This window comes from Psittacula echo, assembly GCF_963264785.1.
Source record: "Psittacula echo genome assembly, chromosome: 1".
In the NCBI taxonomy this organism is placed as follows: Eukaryota; Metazoa; Chordata; class Aves; order Psittaciformes; family Psittacidae; genus Psittacula; species Psittacula echo.
This window is the reverse complement of record NC_137735.1, coordinates 79,052,137-79,074,292: the sequence shown is the minus strand read 5'-3', so window position 1 is coordinate 79,074,292 and position 22,156 is coordinate 79,052,137. Positions and strand designations below refer to the sequence as shown.

Here is a 22,156-nt window from a genome sequence, read left to right as displayed (position 1 = left end):
ATCCATCCACCTAATTACTTCCTCATAGAAGGCTATAAGGTTGGTCAAACATGACTTCCCCTTGGTAAAACCATGTTGGCTACTCTTAGTGACCCCCTCATCCTTGATATGTCTAGAGATGGTGTCAAGAATAAGTTGTTCCATCACCTTTCCAGGGATGGAGGTAAGGCTGATCAGTCTATAATTACCCAGGTCCTCCTTCTTGCCCTTCTTATAGACTGGTGTGACATTTGCCATCCTCCAATCCTCAGGCACCTCTCCTGTTTCCCACGACTTACTAAAGATGATGGAGAGAGGCCTAGCAATGATCTCCGCCAGCTCCCTCCGCACCCATGGGTGTATTCCATCCGGACCCATCGATTTATAGATGTCCAGATTGCTTAACTGATCCCACTGTCTAGTAGTTAAGGAATTTGTGTTCCTAACACAAACAAAACATGAAGGTAACTATTTAAGTATGTACATACTTTAATATCTTGCAATTAAATGTATAAGGAAATACTTTTTGCTCTTTTATGTAAGAATACACATCTCACAGTCTTGAAGGAAAACACTGTAAAACGTTGACACACACAGTCATTAAGATAACTGTTCAGAAAAAAAACATTATGAAAACAAATTAATCTTAACACTAACTCACCATTTTCACCTACTGTCATGGGAATATTTATTTCCAAATATGATCCTGCACCAACATTTACATGTACAGCATTAGTTTCCTGTATTGCAAGAAAGAAAAACAGTCCAAACATTATTTCTAGGCATCAATGTACTTTCTGCCTCTGACTGAAAGACAAGTCACCTAGCTTTTAGAACCGTACCTCTGTAATAAACACCTGAGACAAGTAAAAACACACACAACCAACAACCACAGAGTGATAATCACATAGACAAATTATTTTCTAGATGTGTTTTCATTATTTACCCTATTTTTGGTAAAAAGTAAATCGATGGTGGCATCTGCAATAATATTCATCCGCAGTTCAAAAGCAAGAATCTGTCTTGGTTTCCCAGGCTGAGCAATTTCTGAGACTTTCATAACTTGGTAGTCTGGTGGGAAGAAAAACTTCCACAAGCAATCCCTAGTGGGGAGGAAGAAAAAAAAACAAACACACAAAAACAAGACTGCTGTTTTTATTCACAGAAGAAATACATGTGTATTTATACATATTTATGCATCTATTTGAGTCACTTACTTATTTTCCAGTTAGGTGAGTCTTTACACAACCACTGGATGTGATAAGAAACAAATGTCTGTTTAAAATCATAGAAGCCTTCCAACTCATTACTGAAATCTCCAAAATTTTCCATGACAAGAAGTGACTTTTGGATAAAAGCCATGAATGGATAAACCATAAATGATTCACAACAAACATATTTTAATTCAGATGGCAAACAAGCTATGTCTTTCTTCTTATTCCTAATCTTTGGTTTACAAACCTACTACAAAAACATAGTAGCAAGTAATCTGTTTATCATGGAATTGCTACAGAATCACAGAATTATTAGGGTTGGAAGGGACCTCTGAAGGTCATCTAGTCCAACCCCAAATGCTTTGGTTCGTACATAAATAGTTGACCTAATGCCCAGCAGTAAACAAAATACACAACTTTAGTGCCTCAGAATGAGAGTGACATGAAACCTACATTTCTGCAAACTTGTGTCAGAACATGTAACTACATGAAAAGAAAGCCATAGTGAGGAAGCACAGATAGCCTAGCTTATATAGATCTGAAGGAGGTGGAAGAAAGTCTTTAAGGGGGGTAGCAGTTTCCTGCACCCAGCATCTGATCACTATAGCAGCCTAAAAGGTTAAGGGAAAAAAGAAAGGGAGCAACACAACCCAAAAAACACCACCCCACCAAACACCACACAACACACTGTCCAAATCCTGGGGAAACCCAAGATTTTACCTGTGTTAAAGATCAGTATTTGTGGAAGCTTTTATATGAATGGAGAGTACCAAGTCCACAGAACTACCAAGTCCACAGGACACTACAGTGTGTCCTTCTAAAATGTTGTGGCACTTTCCAAAATTCTATCTTCTATCCACAGCACAATGTGGAAATGTCGCCAAGCATGTATCTATAAACTCTACACACCCTGAACAGGCATAAACCACATTCTGCATAGCCAGTTAAAATTATAAAAAGCACATCATCATAGAGTGAGCTTTCTTGGGAGTATTAAAAATATCATTAATGATTCACTGACTTAATGTTCCTAGCAAAGGACTGTTCGGGAAACCAGCGTTTTCTCTTAAATTCTCCAAGATACTGTCGCATCTGATGACTACTCTGTGGTCTGCTATCCTCACACTTGTAAGAGACAGTTAATCATAATATTTTCACAGGAGAATTAATGGAGGCCAAAAGAAGTATCAATCTGTAATTAATAGGGGCAAAGAGGGAAAGCACTTGTACTTAATAGTCCTCTACAATAGTCCTCTACTCTCTAAACAATCTTATTGTCTCCACCAGAAATAATCGAGCGCAAAACATCAAGGGCTAAGTGAAGACCAGTAGTAGAGCTCTGGCCTAAAATTCTGTCACTAAAATACCTGGATAATAAATACTTTTGAGACTGCATCAAGAATTTGGTTCTCCTAAAGCAGGGATAAACAATTCCCCCTCATTATTTCTGTAGCCAGATTTGTACTTCCATAAAATTTTCTCATCAATATACAGTGTATTCCTATCCATGAGCTAATAGGAGCTTTTCAAATATAAAGTAGCCAATATAAAGTTAAACACTTAGGTATCTAATACTTGATAAATAGTAAAACTAGTTTGTTCACAAAAAATAGGAGCATAATTTATTAATTTAATAACAAAAATTCACTGAGTGATACTAACTTTGGAAGGCCAACAAGATAAACAATGAATTTACTAAATCTAAACTCCTTCTATTTTGCCTGGTGTGCCCCATACAAATTAGAAGTCTGAGCCACTGCATACTGGAAACTTTAGAATGCTTTCTCAGCAATAAGAGATATTAAAGAGTAAAATTAAAGATGTAAATCATGGTAATACCTCTGTCTATCAGCCCAAGGTCCATAGTTGAAGTCTGTTCCTTTTCCACAAACAATGTCCAGACCCCAACATGGTGGCAGATCCTGCAACTTGCTGTCTTCGTTGTTTGATTCTCCATCATTACTTTCCTCCGTCTCCTCTGGTACAAGACCTATATTACATAATATAATAAACAGACTATTAAAGGAAGCTGTTTCAAATTAGCATGAAAAATGTTTACTAAGCACATGACAATTAATATGTCCTTATGCCAGTTTTATTTGGGACCACTACAGTATATAAATATCAAGCCACAATTCAATGCAGACTCCCAGTGTATACGGAAGTAAACATAGGAAGAACAGGACCAAATATTGTTCTGATTTCCTGAAGAACTGCTCACTGATGTCAGGGAGATGCTGACATACACAGCAGTTTTGTCTTTTAAATATGCTTTTCACCAATGTAAGCTTTCCTACATCCACATTTACTTCCAAATCCTACGTATAAACCAAGTTTCCAAAATTGTCACCTATCCTACCAGTATGCATCATTATTGAATGTGCTACCTTTATTCAAGATTCAGGCAATACTTTAAGCGGAGTCCAAGCAAAAGCTTTTGCAAACTGGAAGAACTCCAGCAAAATAAATTGGTAATATAACACACCAGATTTAAAGTGAAAAAGACAAACACCACAATATTCAGAAATGGATGCATCAAATAAATTTCCCAAAACCTCCAGTAAGTGTTAATTATAAATTATCCCCATGCCTGAAGTACTTTTGGAAACCTACATCATTTATGATTGCAGCTTAAAACACAACTTGTTTCAAGAACACATACCAAGCTTAATTGCTTCCATGTTGCATACAGACTTGCAGAAGGCATTGCTGACAGAGTACCTACATGATATAAAACTACTCGCTGATAAATACATTGGTTCTACATACCCAGTTATTTCATCTATGAAATTCCGCAGACCTTTTACACGAAACAGTTCAGAAGTTGAACACAGCTCAAAATTTCACTCCCTTCTAAATATGAAACACATGAACTCTCTTCCCCTTTGTTTCAGTGGAATTTTAGTTCATTTGCAGAAAAAATAACTAACACTTTTATTGGCTCCGAAACATTACAATAACTCTTTCAGCATAGAGATTTTTCAGCATTGAAAAAAAAGCAGAAATTGCCTAGCAAGTCCAGACAATAAACATGTAGTCTTCATACACCTTAAAATTTTATCTTTGTATCTAACAGAAGGTACCTGGTTCATCCATATAATAATAGATATCAACATCATTGGACTGCATTACAACAAAACCTTCACCCATCAGCCTCGGTGGTCTGTAAATGGAAAAGAGTGCAAAATAAAGATTAAAAATGCACTGAGATTAAACTTTATGAATTCAAGTAATTTTAAATGCCCATGGGAGGAGGGTTGGAATTAGATTATCTTAAGGTCCTTTCCAACCCTAACTATTCTATGATTCTATATGAAGCATAACGAAAGAGATTACATAGGTCATGCTCAATTGTAGCTTCTTAGTAGTACATATGTAACCATGGAATCATCAATAAAACTGTTACCTGTATCATGCAAGCCAACAGTGGGGATACAGTGTATGTGGTACCTTACCAAAAACATTCTGTGGGCTAGATTCAAGTTTGGTGTGATCCCAAGACACCAGCTCCACACATCTACATAGGTCTTGCTACCTTACCTTGTCTGCCAGGCATTGGTCTTTTCCCACTACCAGAAGGGTCGACAGAATAGACTGAAGTGCCTGAAACACACTGCAGTCTGTCCTAAGTAAGCTAAATTTGAAGTGCAGGTTACAACCTCAGTTTTCCTCCTTCCCTCCCTATCACGTTGCAATTCCTAGTCTATCTGCTAGCTCAGACTAAATGAGCTTCTGAAAACAAACACTGAATATTCAAGTCTATCTGATTTCAAGTCTCTTAGCAAAAAGGCAGCTGTCATATTGCCAGGCTATATCTACCCTGATGAGAAAAAAATATTTGATCATTACATTATTATTATTGCTACATGAAATACCTGAAAAATTCAGTTAACTTGAGCACAATGATACCAGGTTCCTCTTCACAAAGACATTTCTCAGGTACTACAAACCACACCCAACTGCAAAAGTTTTACTTTCAAAGTTTCTTTCCATTGAGAGTTCTTTTCTCCTTGTCCTAAATTGTTCTTTCAGCTGCTAATTGTTTTCTTTCTAAAATAGCACTCTAAACCAAAGGGACAAGACATCTTCAGTAATTAGACCATTAGCTTAAAAAAAAAAAAAAAACAAAACCTGTTCTTCCTCAGTAACATTTCCCTCAATATAAAAGGATCTAAGTGATAGAACTAAGACAGAAAACACTTCTCATAACACTTTTATATCAATATATTGCAATCCCCTTCTTATAGGGTTGCTACATGTTAATTTATAATAACATTTTATAGTAATAATAATTATAATGTGAAAGTTCTATTTTTACTGAAAGACATTTTTGCCACTTTTTTAAGTTGTCAGTTCTTTGCAGAAAAAGAAAACTCCAATGCCAGAAATACAAGGTCTAAGACTGACCCGTTAGAAGAATGCTGCTTATTTTACCACAGCTCTTTCCAAATGCGAAAAGCTTTGAAATTATGGGAGACAGCAGACAGAGCTCACGTATCAGCAGAAGTTCTTCAAAAGCAACAGAGCAGGAACCTTGAAATCAATTTTACTTTGAGAGTAACAGCAGTGAAAGATTAAGTACTTTCTATTCATTCCCGGTTTCCCACTTACTTCTTTTTTTCTGCCTGAAATTGAATTGTTTCAGTAGAATTTTTTTTTCGTTTGTAGAAAAAGATGATTTATGAACTTGAGATGCAATGAGATGCAAACGGAGCAAGATGTGAAAAAAATTGTTTAGTGATTCAGCTACAGAAGTGGGAGGGAAAGCATTTACAGAGATCTAAATTGTAGTTCATGGGAAGAGCCCACTTCATTCTGCCCACACTCCGCAATAGGCACACGCAGGTTAACAGGACTGAATAGCACACCATGGCACAACAGCATGACTTAGTAACTTTGGCCCCTCAAGTTGAGCATACCACCAATAGTGTCTCAGAGGAAGCCTCTCTGCTTTGTAATGCAAAAGAGAGGAAGCTCACAACATAACCAGCTGCAAAACTTAGGAGCCTGACATTATCTTCCTTAGCCAGGACAACCATTTATCATTGTCTGACTATACCCCCACTGAGGCACACTGTAGGGCAAAGGCTGCATCTTGTTTCAGCAACTCAGCATTTCTCCATGAAGGTCAGGCAGCCTCTGTGCAAGCTGGCCTGTCTATGATGCCAAAGGTTTCGCAGTCCCTGCTGCCCTATCTGGTGTGTGTTTTGTTCTGTGAAATACTGAATACTATATCCATTTCACATAAGTGCATTACCCTCTCTAGTAGCACAGACTACATAGGTCTGACTTAGAATAATTAATAACTTTGTTTTAATCTAAAACACTATCTTCAAGTAGAAGTTCAACAAAGAGTTTTAAAGCTAAGTCTTCTTAAAGATGAACAACTGGACTTAACTCCACAGCCTAACAGAAACTGTCACTTAGCTGTAGGAAAGAGAGAAATATCTAGAGGAAAGCTTTAATTGCTGACAGAAAGAATGGCCAAATCCTTTTGTCAAACGCCCACTACTGTCATCCTCATCACCTTTGCCATACTCCACTTTCTGGAGGAAAGCTATGAGATCTTACACTAATGGAAGTGGAAGGAGAGGAAGAAAAAAAACCCACCATCAAAACACCACATGGTAGCTAAATATCTTTCTCAGTCCTTGCCCTCCAATTCTTCCAGTGTACATCTAGCTGGCAGAACCCTAGAAACCCCACCACAGGCCATTTGCAAATCAGATAATGATCATGAATGATAATGAGATTTTCGTCATTAAAAATTATTTCCTAATATCCACCCTAAGCTTCTGCTTTGAGCCTGCTGACTTAGTCATTGCTCTCCAAGCTTGTTCTGCTTTTATCTGTTTTTCCTAGTAGAGTTTTTTTTTTTCCCTTGGGTTTTGGAGGATTTATTTGCAGAAAGTGATGGAGGTGTTGAGAGGTCTGTCTTAATTAAATTAATATGACAATTTTCAAGGTTTTTTTTGATGTTTGTATTGATTAGTCAATCTGTTACAAATTTCATCAAGTCACTTAGCTGGTTTTTATATGTGCATTGCCTGCAGGAATTTCTGAAAGTTAAGACACCCAGCTTAATTTTTTTAAGCCAAAGCAGCATAAAAGGACACGCTCTAAAGATTCAAACATTCCCTGTTTCCAATGAACTGGGTCATTTGTTGAATCTACCCAGTAAATTAGGGCATGTTTTCTGCACATATGCTATCCTTCAGTCGTCAGGAGCTGCAGGGATGGTAACAGCATAAAAAGAAAATACTTAGCAGAAGCAGGAGAAAAAGCTAATAGTTTGAGTGTCTTAATCCTATTTTGCTTTAATCTTGTTTGTTTTCAATATTACTCGGAGAAATTTCCTTTGTCATCATGTTGGAAGAGTAAGATTCAAAGAACATCCACAGAATGTTCTTTGAAAAAATATAAAGACATATCATAGACAGCAGTATTTGCCTCATACAGAGCCAATTAAGGTACAGACAAATAACATATAGTTTATTCCCAAAAATCATAATTAATTCTCTGAATATTGTTGCTTAGGAGGTATAAAATAGGTATAATCATTTCACATGAACTCAAACATACAATTGTCCAAGGATAGATTATTTTTTGTTGAGCAAATAACATCTGTGAAAGACTGAAATTCAGCAGTTTTGCACAAATTATCTGTTGAATATATAATGTTGTAAGCATTAAGTAAGATAATGCAGTAAATTCTGGCCATTCTGTTCACACCATATCAATCAGAGATGTTAATATAGTATGCACAGAAATGACTGGTGGTGAAATGGTAGTAAGACAAGAATCCTAGTGTCAAATCACTTAATGAAAGCACCCTCTCTTTTGATTGACTTAGTACTATTCAGTTTGTTAAATTTGCATAACCATGCTTATGCAGAATACACAGAGGCAAAACGGTCAGCAATCTGTCTTCAAAAGATAATGTGATTTCTACTATAATAAGTACGGCACAGCTTTTGCCCTTTTTTTTTTATTAAATATTTATTTAACCATATGTGAATCAGCTCTACAGAAGTCAACACCTTAAACCTTGCATTTATCCTAGAAATCTAGTGCTGTCAAAGCTGTGCAGCTATGGTACCTGAGTGAAGGAAAATAAAAGTTGAATGCAGGATGCCCCATCCCTGGTAACATTCAAGGTTAGGTTGGATGGGGCTCTGAACAACCTGATCTAGTTGAAGATATCCCTGCTCATTGCAGGGAGGGTGGATTAGATGACACCTAAAGGCCCCTTCCAACCAAAAACATTCTGTGATTTTATGATTAATCACAAGGCAGAACAAACAAAACCTACAATGAGATAGAAAACCAGTACTTTTCTCCATAAATAGTTTCAAAGATCCGACATTTAAAACCTGCAGTGTTAAAAACACCAACTGTCTAAACACACTAAGAAAAATAAATTAGCAGAACTACAACCAACAATCTTTTCTTTGTTTTTTAAAAGAAATAATAAAAAAATACGGAAGCAAAAGTTCTCAAAACTTACTCATCATTTTGAAGGCCAACGTATCTTGGACTTGGAACCAGCATGACTCTAACATTTTCCAATTTTCCTTTCACAATATGCATAAACTGGTCAAGGTGGCTCGAAGGTGGTTTTGTGGTATATGTCAAAAAAGCATCATCAAAGTTAATACAAAGTGTTTGTGGCTGATAATGATTCCCAAATGCCAAGCGACCCTAAATCCAAAAGAAAACCCAAATACTAGTTATACACTGATCTTTTAAATATATGTATTTGTTTATCTATAATAATGCAAATTATTATAAAATAACCAGCAAAAAATATAAAAATTATAAAATAACCAGCAATATGCAAATAAAGACCATGGACAAAAATCCTGGCCCTAATTTGTGCATAACTAAAATTACTACCTTGTACATTAAAATCTCAATAATCTATCTCCTATCATTTCAATAACAATTTTCCTGGGCGATTTTTTTTTTTTTGGGGGGGGAGGTGGGACATCAACTTTTAAGGAAAGTGGTCAAATATCCCTATTAAAACCAAACCACAAACACCTCCCAAAAGCCCACAAACACATCACACATTGTGCAACACCCATTGCCTAGCTTAATTAGTGGGTGATATTCTTGAAATCATTACAAGAAATCATTGAAATCACTGTAAGAAAAATGAATGGCAAGCCTGATTTTTAAGCATATACTGCTAAATATTTTCATTATCAGGGTCTTTACACTTACCGTGCTCACATTGACTTTAATGACAGGAATAAGTGATCTCCATGAAGAAGAAGGGTCTTGAGATTCTGTTTTTACTTTAACACTACAGGAAAAAATGGGTATTATTATTTTGCCTTTTCTGCAGAAGAATTTACCAACCTTTTATTCTAGGGGGTTTCAATGCACAGATCTTGGGGAATGTTCCTTAACACAGAGATGCCTCCTCTAAGGGACCTGCTGGCAGACTACTTCAGACTCCACCAGAGCCTGGAACAACAGCAGGAAGCATACATGCGTTGGGTGCTGCTACACTGGGCTGACACAGGTAGAAAACAAGCATGCCACATTTAACACAGAATAATAGTTAAATAAATCTTCCTCAGGGAACTTGGTCTGTTCTAAATATTGCTATTTAGGTGTGGGATTTTTCACTTCCTAAGACATGTCCTCCCCAACCACAGAAGTCCTTCCAGCGCTTGCCAGTAAGGGCATAAGATAAAAACATGGAGAAACTGGCTCAACCGCCCACAGCTGCCCACTATGGAATTTAGTGACAAGTACTGGTTTGGCCAGCAGCACTGGAAGGACTCAGTCTCAACAGATCTGCTCTGCTCCTGCCTATAAATCAGTCTGGTGTGACTCTGCCCAGAGAGAGCCTAATCTGACTTCACTACATGTAAGCTGGGTAGAAGAACTCCTTACAGACCCACACCATGTTTCCTGAGGTACTCCAAAAAGAACAAAATAAGAAAAGAAAGCTTGTATAGCTACGCACAAACACACACCCCAAAAAAGACAATTTGTGAAATCAGCCCCAGTTTAAAGCTCAAAAACCGGTAAGTCCTCCCAACACAATATGGACCCTAACATTTTGTCTACTCAATGTCTTGAGCAGTGATTACTTCTACTGAGCAATACCATTCTTATTCTGCAAGCATAATCCTCTTCAACACATGCTCCCACTCCACATTGTACTTCAAATATATTTTTCAACCTGTCTCTGATCATTAAACAAGACATATTTGGTTTGTTTAGTTGTGGGCTTTAATTAGGAAGTCCAAGGAAAGGCAAAAGATTCAGACTGTCAGGCTTGTCAGAGCAATTTCTCTCAGATGTGCTTCAACCATTTGGCCTCCAGAGCACATGTTAACAAAACATTACCTAATTAGTTCAGCCGTTTGCAGAACAAAGCTTCAACAAAATAGCAAAATGAATAATAATTTACCTTTCAAGATTGGTATGTGCTCTCTGCCTCCCATTTACTTGTGCTTTTTCATCATCTTTCTTTGCTGGAATTATCATGGGATCCAAGCCAAACAGTTCTTGAAGTTGTCCATAAAGCTCAGAACGGTTGTACACATGAAATTCAAAGTCATTCACCATAATATACAGTCGTGTTTCTGCCTTTGGATCTAAATAAATAGTAGAAAAAGAGTTTCCAATTCTATCCCAACATTCCTTTACAATATTTACAGTTTTCCAAATATGCACATTTTGCAAAAACGATTACAATGAACAGTTGCTGAAGTATCTATTAAAAAGCAGTAAAACCTCCACAACATAATTACATCATTCCAAACTTGTCAAATAAGACAGTTACATACAAAATATAAAACCTGAAAGGCACGTCACCCTTAGGTCACAATCCAAAAATAAATCCAGGCAGGAGCTGCATAAAATGGTACATTAGGTTTATTTAATTTCACATATGAAAACAAACAAGAATCTCTCTGATGCAAAGCACAGAAGCCTTGGTGCCAACTTCTGCTTTTTAGCACACATACCAGTGCTAAACCAATTAAATGTCAAAACCCAAATAACTTTCTTTTTTTTTAATTTCTCTGTGGTACAGCAGGCCTGAACTGGAAAGAAGATTTCTCTTATATAGAAACAGAAAACATGAATATATGCAACTAACAAGAAGCATATTCATTTTCAACTGATTTAAAATTTTAACTATAGTATCAGCTTGACTCTCTGATACTTAAAAACTAGTTCAACATCTGCTAACTGCATACAGAGCTGTTTGTGACATACTTTCACATATTTTTGCCTTAGCTAGTATTACCTAATTATGTAGTTAATGTGAGGAAAAAGCTCACACAATTTCTCCCTAATTAACTAATTAATTGAAAGAGTGCCTGTTACACATTTACTCGAGAGACCTGAGCTGTTTTAAAACCTTATCTGATCTCTCTTAGTCAAACAGACTTTAGGAAGCTGCAGTATCAATGGTTATTACAGCAGTCCCCAGTCTGTAACTCAGGGAGTGCAAACTGAAGGCAACATATCCCACAGACACCAGAAATTAAAAAGTCAAAGTGAACACTGCTGCTGTTCTGGTCAGGGTCAGGAGACATAACACAGCTGCCCAAAAGCCAAAGTTTAGAGACACCTGCTTTACTAAATACACCCTCTTTGCTAACAAACTCATCTGTCCCCCAGAGTTATGCATCTGTACAACACTGTCCCAACATCAGCAACTAACCTTTTACCCCTCACATCTAAATTAGCAGAAATTTACTATACATTTTACTTTTCTTATAATGATACAGAAGTCTCCAGAAAGCAATGGCATCACAGTTTTCTTGAACAGGAGACAGAGAAAAGTTAATGAGCCAGTTCCAGTTCCTTCCTGTTTTCATAAAAGCACTATCAAATCTGTTTGTTGGCAATATTAACTTGCATTAATAAGATACAGGCAAAAGATGACATGGGCAAAGAAAGGGATACACAATTGTTCACCTGGGAGATCTCAGTATCATCAAGAGCACAAATAAATGTAATTTTTCAGTTCCTGGAGGCAAGTATTAGACTTCATTGACCAAATGAAATCATATGTAGTAATTCATTTATTTAAAGGGGATTTAAAGAGACAACTATCTCTTTTTCCTAGTAACAAAAGTAAGATTTGACCTCCACACAATTTGATTGCCTAGCCACTTTTGAAAAAAAAAGAACAAAAAAAAAATCAAAGAAAAAGATACAAGCACATCTGGATGCCATACAGTTAATGATTCAAAGAAGCACATATATAGGCTATGTAAAAGTGATGAAAAACAGATTGCACTTGCCAGGTCAAACTAAGGAATTTTTAAAAAACCCACAGCAGAAAATGCAACTTCACTACATGTTATCACTAATCATTATCCAAACTTTTTGTGGTTCAAACCTTCTTTTCTGCAAGGAACTGCGATTAAGTGTTTATGAGAAGCATCCTTAAATTATAGTGCAACTCAAGTCTTACAGCAACATTTACTTCAAATTCTAGTGGTCAGGTAGACAAAGCATCAAAATTGATAGGTTAGTTTTATTCTTGGAAGAATGGTAACCAAAAAATTCTCATAGCTCTAGAACAAATGTGAAAAGAAAAAAAAAGAAACACAAACAAGAAAACCAACCAAACAAAAAAACCCCAACAACCCTAAACCAGAATGCAAAGCATTTTCACACTTCCTTTTTCTGACACAAAGGTTTAATAGTAGTGCTTCCTAGCATTCATTACTATAATCTACCCTTTGATCATAAACATACATTGACTACCAGAAGTTCAATAGGAAGAGTATACCATAAAGCATTTTGCAAATCACATACACCAGAGTGAAGGAAACTGTTCTCCAAGTTTGGCTTGGAGATTGAGGATTTTATTTTTCCCTAAAGGTTAAAAATGAAAGCATCTCTGCTAAATAATCAAAATGTAAAGTAAGCAAAGCTAGTTTTCCTAGGAAAATGAGTAATTATTTAAGACAGTATTTTATTCACATTACTCTGTTGTCAGACCTATATACTTCTGACCTCCTTGGTTACTTGTATTATCCACATGGGTGTCCATTAATTTTGCAGTCTTAAATGTCAGCAGAAAAAGATAACGCCTTAAACTGCTGCCAAGCAAAAATACAACCATAAAAGACAGAGAGAGCTGTCTTTATTGCATTAAATTCAATTCACTTTTTCATGCTGGGAGCCACTAGAGAAATACGTTCTAACTAGCAGATGAAGAAAATTCTATGAAAACCTATTAGACAATAACTTGTGGTTGGAAAAATCTAATTACCTCTAAGCTAGATTCCACTTTTTGAATTAGTCTTCTTATGGTATAAAAAATTTGAATTGTGTCCTATCACATCAGAGCCTTAGTAATGCCATTTCTGAACCTCAGTGGAGCTGCAATGCTTCAAAAGTGAAGAGAGGCAGGATCTGAGACTTATTAAACCAGATTTTGATCCTATAAACAACTAAGCACACATAACTAGGCTACTTGTATTTTCTGCAGCTTCAATTAATCTATTGTATTGTGTTAATTTTCCTTCTTCAGCCAGAGACTGTAAGAAAAATAAATGAATTTTTCACACTTCCCCACTTCTATAACCACAGATGTCATCAAGACACGATGTTATCAAATGCATACAATGTTAACAAATACATACAAGAACATCCCCTGCTTCTGCTAAAATACCCACGAAGCACAAGATAAACTCGAAAACTAAAATCACTTCCAGAACGTATGAAGTCTCTTATTTACCATAGATATAAATTCAATACAGAATCAATTATGCTTAAATCACAGCTAATGAAGGCTACTATTAAGGTTAACGGTTTGCCTTAAGAAGGGTCCAAGTCCCTCAAGTATCTAGCATTTATTTCATTGTTTTATTCTTGTGTACTAACACAGATTAACTAGTTAAAAACACCATACTTTCTGATGATTTAATGTACTTCAGGTACACATTAACAAATCAATTACATGCATGAGACTGTGCAAAGGAAGTATTTTTCCATAAGCCACTTATAAACTTAAACTTAGAAACCTTTTCAGGAAACCTACCATGCTGTTTCTGCTTAGGGTTGTACATCTTCCACCAGCGAAATATGATAAACCCATCTTGAATTCTAACAACAAATTAGATAAAAGCAAGGTTAAGAGAGTAATCATCCAAAATTCTACGTGCAGCTGCACAACATCTTGTCTTATGCAGTGGAGAGATCTGCAGTTGCAGTAGTATACAAGCAATATTAAAGCATGAAGCATTACAGCATAAATTATAATATTATATGGCTACTGCATTAGCTGAAACTTATATAAATCCCATTATCCTTTGTCTTCTCAAGGCTTTCCTAATTCAGCAGTAAGAATCAAAATTACAAACTATTTTCTAGTGTGTGGTTAATGAAACAAATTATTCTGAATTCCAGTAAATAAATGCCAAGTCCTGGGCCAAAATGAATCTGCCAGACTTAAGAGCAGAGGCATGCAAGAGTGAAAGACATTAATGATAAAACAGTTCTCCTTCAAACTTGAAAGGAAGTTTTCTTTTACAAATACTAAGGACAACTAGAATCTTATCCAGTACTCACCTCCAACTGGTAATTCTCGAACAGCAAATGAGCTAACAAGTATCTAAGAATGTCTAAAACCTGCCATTAAAAAAGTTGGTTTATTTTTAACATTTATAAACATATTTATTGCTCATTTGTAAGACAGTATTTAGACATGCATTATTTAGACATACAGAATTACTGTGTTTGCAATCGTTTTTTAGAAGAGTGACTCCCTTGGAAATCTGTACCTGATAGACATGTCTTCTGTGATGAAATAGATTTCGCGAACCATTACTTTTCCAGACAGCACAGAGAATGAAAAGGAACCTAGCATGAAAAGAAATGTTTATCAGATACTAGCTTGAAGCTGTTAATGCTCTATTTTCTGAACAGGAAGAATATAGTATTCAATTATGTGAAATGCGTTTACTAGGTATCTTGAGTTTTCCCTTTGAAACCACAGATTTTCAGAGGAGAAGGGAAGTCAGAGATTCAGAACATACAAATCAAAAAGTACAGAGCTCTAAAAGGTGCTGGTTTGGCATCACCCAAGAATACAACCAACACCCTGAAACACACTAGTCACACAGGAGCCTTCAGGTGACTTGGGAGCTTGTGAAAACAGCTAGGAAAGGTATTTTGGACATTTATACTATCAAGTCATTGTACGCAAGACCATAATTAAAGAAATAAAGATTCCTGACAAAATAATTTTTCATATTTTAAATGGCTATAAAATTTTCAGTCCAATTATTATGATAAATTGTGTTTGCAGCAGAAAGAATTAATAAGCATGAAAAGACCAGCAGGTAATGCAATAGCCTGTATTTTTCCTAATGCTTTTCACTTCACCCACAGAAACTTAAGCAAACCATGATTTAAAAAAAAAACAAAACAAAACAAAACAGGAAAAAAAACAAATCACTGATCAATTGAAGCCAAACTGTAAATCATGGAATTTAATTAATGTTATGCTCTTCTTCCTGATTAAGATTGTAAAGAATACCATACATTTGGCCAGCTATGTCCAGCAGTCTTTACTTAATAGCAATTTCACTGAGAAATTTTCATAAAAGCCTATAGATCAACTCTAGCAGCCAATAACTATTTCAGTTATACTGCTGTTCAAAAAGCTGGATTTTAAGATGATTTGGACTACACTTCTCAAATTCTTGAAACATAAGCAAATTATTGCATGGGTCTCTTTGGCAGCCAAGTGTGAGTGAGATTTTTTGGGTTTAAGTTTTCACTACAATTATAATCAACAGTTGCAGAAAAAGTCATTGCTATTCAGGGAAGCAGACAAAGGAAGGCATGGAAGAATAAGTGAAAAAAATTAAAAGTATGAACCAAGTAAGGTTGTAGGATACAGCCTTTTGGGACCCAGCATCAGATATTTCTGTAATTTGGGTGAGTGCCCAAGTGATTTGTACTGACCCATTTTATTAAAAAATGTTTTACAATATTTAAAAAAAAAAAAAAAAAAGTTAATGGATTTCGATGCAAATGCTCTAGCAAGTATAAATTCTACACAGTATGGATTTAACATGATCGGTTGTTCTGAGAGTTTATTAGAAAGCAAGGACACTGCCATAACATGGAGTCAAGGCTTAAGACTCTACTGTTTCCCTCTGAGCCTACTCCAATGATTGCCACTCACTTCAGATGCCATATAATCAGCAACAAAGGTGTGGGGAAGTGGGAAGTTGCACCTCTTAACACCAAATTATCAGCCAAATTCAAAAGTGAACCAGGCAGGTTGCATGGAGGACTGAGGTCAATCATCTCCTTTCAGGACCTGACCATTACAATTACAGGGCTTTTAAAATGATGTAATGGAAAATGAACAGATTTTAAGTACACAAAGTATACAGACTAAACAGAAAAAAAGTAAACTTGACTTAAAATTAAAAAACTTTTCAAAGGAACTTTAACATAAAATAATAAGAGACTTCAATGAAAAAGGGGGTGTTTTTCTACCTACACCAAGAATCCTGCAATAAAGCGTGATACTGAACTTTTTTTCTTCTTAAATAAATGGTGATCATTTTCAAACTACTATAACAAAGTAATACTTTGATTTTACTTTGAGTTTTTAGCAAATTGAAGTACAATCAAAAGCAGCAGATAAACAGTGCCATTACAGCAATTATAACTTACCAATATGGATGTAGCCATGTTTATATAATCTGTTAAGAACCAATGTTAAAATGAGTCCAATGTTCCGGGAATTATAGTAAGTTAGGTAGATAATCCATCCACAAGACAATATTGTAGCTGTTGAAAGATTAAAATTAATTAAAATAGTTTTTTAAGTATGCTGACCTAGATAAAAGCCTTACCTACTAAGACTATAAGGCACAGCAGTGTTCTTCCTGATCTCCAGAAAATTTGAAACTGATGGGATGTTTTAGCGGGTGTTTTCAGAGAAACGGTGTGAGAATTGCGTGAAAAGATGGGGGAGAAAAAGAATGAAAAATGGGAAGTTGAGAAAAAAATACAGATTTTTCACAGCTCTTACAATCCCCAATGTATAAACAAAAAAACCCTGTCCTCTGGAGGACCTGCAAAAGGCACCACATATTGCATTACATCCCTTATCATCCACGTAGTTAAATTTCATAGACGGAATCATAACATGCATCATCCCACCTGGTCATTTATTTCAAAACACCCCAAAACAAAACACCCCAAAAGTGATACTACACTCCTTTTTCACACCATGAACTGTAACTTAAGTTTCTAGTCTTTCATATCTTAGCACAGGAAACAACATTATCACATCTGAAACCATTTCCTAAGTCACTGTATCCTGAGAAAAATGTACCAGTACTGGGGTTAGCAAAAATCTGTCTGCAGTTTAAACATGGAACCTGACAGGAAAAAAGGAAATAGAAATCCAGCGAGAAACATGTTTAAGAAAAAAAAAAAAAAAAAAAAGGTCTGCTAATCCTCAAAGCAATTTTTACTTTAGTTGATTAAGAGCTAGTAACCTATTTCTAACTACAAGGGTTCTCAAAGCTTCCAGAAGGACAAACCCAAAAGGAAAAAGACTGCCAGGGAATAGACTAGTTCTAACTCATTTCATTGATAATTACCATTTTGTTTCAACCACAGCAGAACAGAGAAGAAAGCAATTTTTTTTTTTTTTTTTAATTTGAGGTATCAGTATTTGTTATACTAACTGACCTTTGTTACAGAAGTTTCTCATTTATGTATACACTTCATACTGAAAACCACAGATTTATTGTGCCTTTTATGGGAAACCTGAAGTACAGAAAGATATGTGGGTATGACACCTTCATCTGCACAGAGTTCAGGTTACTCAAAAATGCACACAAAATCCAAAACCAACCTGTCCGTATATGGGTCTTTTTGTGTGGTTTTTTTTTTTTTTTCTCCAGTGGGATGCACCACTGCTTTGTAACAACTCCTGTGCTTTGATAAAAGATGAGGAGAAGATAGAACAGAAAGATTTGCAGGACTTCGTCTTTTCCTTACAGGAAAATGGACCGAGGGTGGCCAGAATTCAAGTAGCTCAAACACGCTAGGCATGTAAAACAAATCAAATCTGTGTGGGTGATTACACAGGGCATAGAGGGTTAAAGCTACACCCCAGGAAACAAACTGCTCTTGGCATTCAGTGAAGGCACACTCCAAGGACAGTGTTTACCTCCCCTCGCTTTCAGATGAGTAAGCTGCTTACTGCTGGTCCTCTACCTCATAGGGAGAAAGGTGGAATGACTCAAAGCATCTCATTCCAGCAATAAAACTTCATTTGTGATTAAAGTTCAACTAAACACTTAACTTCTAGATACTTAAAGCCAAGAAGGCACCCTCTTAAGGTAACATGTACTGAGAAAAATCAGCAAACTCATGCAGTTTCCAGACACTACAGTCCTAATCCACTGCCCTTACTACTAGTCTCAGCTCTGCCACTAATTGTAACCTTTCAGTTTCAATTACCGAATTCAATCTCTACTATTAATGACAGATCCCATAAACTCTATTCATCTCATTATGATATTCTTGATTTTAAAAGCCTCTTCACTGAAACTGTATTTCAGAAAATACATTTGAAAGTTTTACTGTAGTGATCTTTAGAACTTATTCTAGAATTGAGCATCAGCTCTTTGCAGAGCATGTTCATTTCTAGAATTCACCACCTCTTTTACAGTGATTGATAACTGATTCAGGAGAAGAAACTATCAACATCTTTTTTGTTCTCTTATAACAGGATGCCATGCAGACAACAGCAAAGGAGGAATGGCTGCTTGAAACTGGGACAGTTAATAAATATGACTTTAATATGAGTCTTACCTCCCAAGTGTTGCAGCAAAATTAGCATTGGAAACAGTTCTGCACTTTTTTCTTTCCAAATTACTTAAATAGCATTCATTACCGTACTTCACTCAACAGCTGTATGACAAAAATCTTTTTTCAGTATTCTGATGTATGAAATTAGATACTGCTACGTATCTAAGTACACATACACATGAAAAATCCCAACATTTAACCAAAACATAATAGGTTGTCCTTACCTACTAACAGCCATACAACATTGGAGTCATGTTCTGTTAGGAAGTCTTCCAACTGCGTGATACTTGGGACAAAACTATCATTTTTCCTTTGATCCATTGCTAAACTGTTTTTGCACCTGCACCTATAGAACTAAAGAAAAACAAAACCAAAATCAAAATGAGTAACAAGTACAGTACAGTTTGGAAAATATTGTGTATGTACCATGTTAATTTCTAATGATCTGTTTCACACAAATATGAATTTACTTGGTTTATTCCTTCAATAACATCTTTGTGATTCTCAGCTACCCTTTCTTCTATTCTAGAGCTACAGAAACACTTCCACTCACCCCTGCTGAAACAGAGTTTCCAGGCACATTCCTCCCTAAAACAGATTATAGATCAACAGAATGCCAGAATCTGCTCTCTAAATTCAGTACCCTGAATGCTCTGTACAGCATGTAACAGCAAACAAATTTCTAAAACTGTTTTATCGTAGCAGTGAGCCAAAAGGTAGCTGAACATATAAGTAAAAATTAGTCTGCATTAAGCTTTCTAACATGCAAAAAGGTAGTACAAGACAAAACGAGACTGAATGCCTGCCCAAGGAAAGGCCAAAGTGCACATTTTCAGGAGCTAAGGAAAATTCCCGTTACCTCCTAATCCACTGTGTCCATTAATTCTTCAGCTTCAGGATGGATTTGCATCATCCCATAAAAGTGACTACATTGTACAGACAGCAGAAAACCAGTCCTTCTGATCTTACACACTTATTGAAATCACCCATAAACTACCTTGCAACTGGGTTATATGAATTAAGTGTGATTAACAGGGAGTAGCTCAACTCAGTAACATCTGTAATTACATAGCAGTCTTTTACTTGCATTAGTTTCATTTGAAGTCCTCTCCCCTAGACCTAACCTGTAAAGCCTTCTCACAGGAACATAAGCATTAAGTCTGCTCTTTCTTTCTCTTGCTGTCCCTCACCCCAACCTTCTTTTTTTAATCCCTTCCAGCTCCGGGCTGCCTCCCTTCCTGTCAATATTTTACCCATAAAAAAAGAGTAAACTTTATTTCCTTTTTTTATGAAGTCTCCAGTGCTCTTCGTCGAGAGCTCTACAACATAAAATAAATTAATGTTGGCAATACCTTAGGTTTTGAGCAGCATAACATCTTTGGAATTGTCAGTATTCAGAAGTGTTAGCAATAAACCTACCAATTTACTCCTGTAATATCCATACTACCTCTCACTATTATAACTTGAGAAGAAAATATGGGAGAAAAAGTTGACAAAACCCCCCACCTTTAATGCACTTTTTTCTCCCCCTACATTTTGATAAATCTGTATTTATCAAAAATGTAGGGAGAGCACCTTCAGCTAAGAGCCTATGTTTTGAACTAAAATACAAGCACAGTCCCAAGAACAAATCCTAATAATTTGTTCATTACCTCTTCTTCAAGAAGGAATAGGATGGGGAGGAATAAACATGAAAGTAATAACAGAAACAACCCCAGACATCGCTTCCAGTAGTGATGATAAAGAAGCTACTAAGTGAGCTTCCCTACAAAGAATAATAATACACATCACACATACACCCTTTAAAAAGAAGCCTTTGTTTTAGAAGGGACGTTACAATGGCAAATTAAATCACATAATGGCACTAGGATGTGCTTTAAGACATTCACAGTACCTTAATAAAAAAAAAAAAAACCACTTATCAACTTGCATTATGAAGCAGATGAAGCCTCTGCAGGCAGCATCTAAGAGCCTTTAATGTATGAACGACAGGGTAACGCAGAAACCAGAATTGACGCTTTCAGCATAAAGGAAGAAACAACTTGGTTTCTCCCTTTCTTACCAAGAGACAACAAGGTCACTACTTTGTGATCAAGATCACTGTGGAAGTGCTGTCAGTTAGTGAGGACTGCCTAGTACCTTACCAAACACCACCACTACTTAACTCCTCAAGAAAGGAACCTGCAGCTTTTTCCCTAAGAAATTATCACCCAATGTTAAGTGATACTGAGACACTACATAAAATATCATCATGCTTTAAACAGGACTGTGGCAAGACAACTCAGAGACTGCAAGTCATGGGATCCACATACTTAGTTACATCAGGACAGTGTTCATCATTTTTTGCCATCATTATCCATAACCACAAATTTAACATCCTTGGAAATCTTCTGGAATACATTCACTATTTGCATGCAAATAAACTCAAGATTCCCTGCCAGTTATCATGTGTCAATACATTATTTCGGAGCTCCATAGCTGATGTTTTACTACCCTGCCCCACTGATTATTTTTTTTAGTTATGGTACTCTTCACCCTTTATCAAGTCACCTGAGGAGAAGGATGATGGCAATTGAAGCGTAACCACCCAGAGACAGGCAGAAACTGCATCCGCACTAGATGTGGGCTCTCAGCACATGTCTCAGAGGAAGCATGTGTTTAATCCGTCTAGATTATGAAGTGATTTTGGCTATATGAAGCAGTGTAATAGAACAGGGATGCATGAGAGACTGTCTATAATGCTCTTGTGTGTCCATATGGCTTGGAGGATGGAGAGGCAGGATCTCGATCATCAGTACTATTAAGAGGAAAAGATGTCTTCTCAGGATAGATATTAGCTACTTTCAATAACCAGCATTTCCTTCTGTTGACAGACCTGCACCTATCAGCCTTCACCTTCCATGCCCTATAATCTTGCTCCCAAAGATTTAAATGGTAGATACCTTCCAGCTGCTTGCACTCATCCACTCTCTGTTACATTTTATTCCTGTAGGCAAAACTACTTTCCAATCAGACAAAACATTAACTGTTGCACTCTCCAGGAACACTGACCAAAAGCTTGGGGAACCTGTAATTTACAATCAAACTGCTACTGTATCCTTCTGAAATAACAGTATAACAGA

At 36.3% G+C, this 22,156-nt stretch overlaps 1 protein-coding gene across 18 annotated transcripts in view; it reads right to left on the bottom strand.

The window, feature by feature from the left end:
* BLTP1 (bridge-like lipid transfer protein family member 1) overlaps positions 1–22,156 on the bottom strand; it is a 116,399-nt gene that overhangs the window by 88,016 nt on the left and 6,227 nt on the right. For 16 of the 18 annotated variants that reach the window (XR_013958351.1, XR_013958352.1, XM_080632924.1 and 13 more), the window contains exons 3-13: positions 19,259–19,388; positions 16,878–16,994; positions 14,966–15,044; positions 14,224–14,288; positions 10,624–10,810; positions 9,420–9,501; positions 8,701–8,894; positions 4,277–4,356; positions 3,033–3,183; positions 926–1,082; positions 641–719 (exon numbers count right to left, since the gene is read on the bottom strand). Coding sequence is in view for 16 of the 18 variants with exons in the window: in XM_080632924.1 (XP_080489050.1) it covers positions 641–719; positions 926–1,082; positions 3,033–3,183; positions 4,277–4,356; positions 8,701–8,894; positions 9,420–9,501; positions 10,624–10,810; positions 14,224–14,288; positions 14,966–15,044; positions 16,878–16,994; positions 19,259–19,388 (1,321 nt within the window). In the remaining 2 variants the exon portion in view is untranslated. Of the gene's footprint in view, positions 1–640; positions 720–925; positions 1,083–3,032; positions 3,184–4,276; positions 4,357–8,700; positions 8,895–9,419; positions 9,502–9,557; positions 9,675–10,623; positions 10,811–14,223; positions 14,289–14,965; positions 15,045–16,877; positions 16,995–19,037; positions 19,137–19,258; positions 19,389–22,156 lie in introns of those variants that run through there. The other 2 variants (XM_080632919.1, XM_080632923.1) reach the window with 2 other exon arrangements.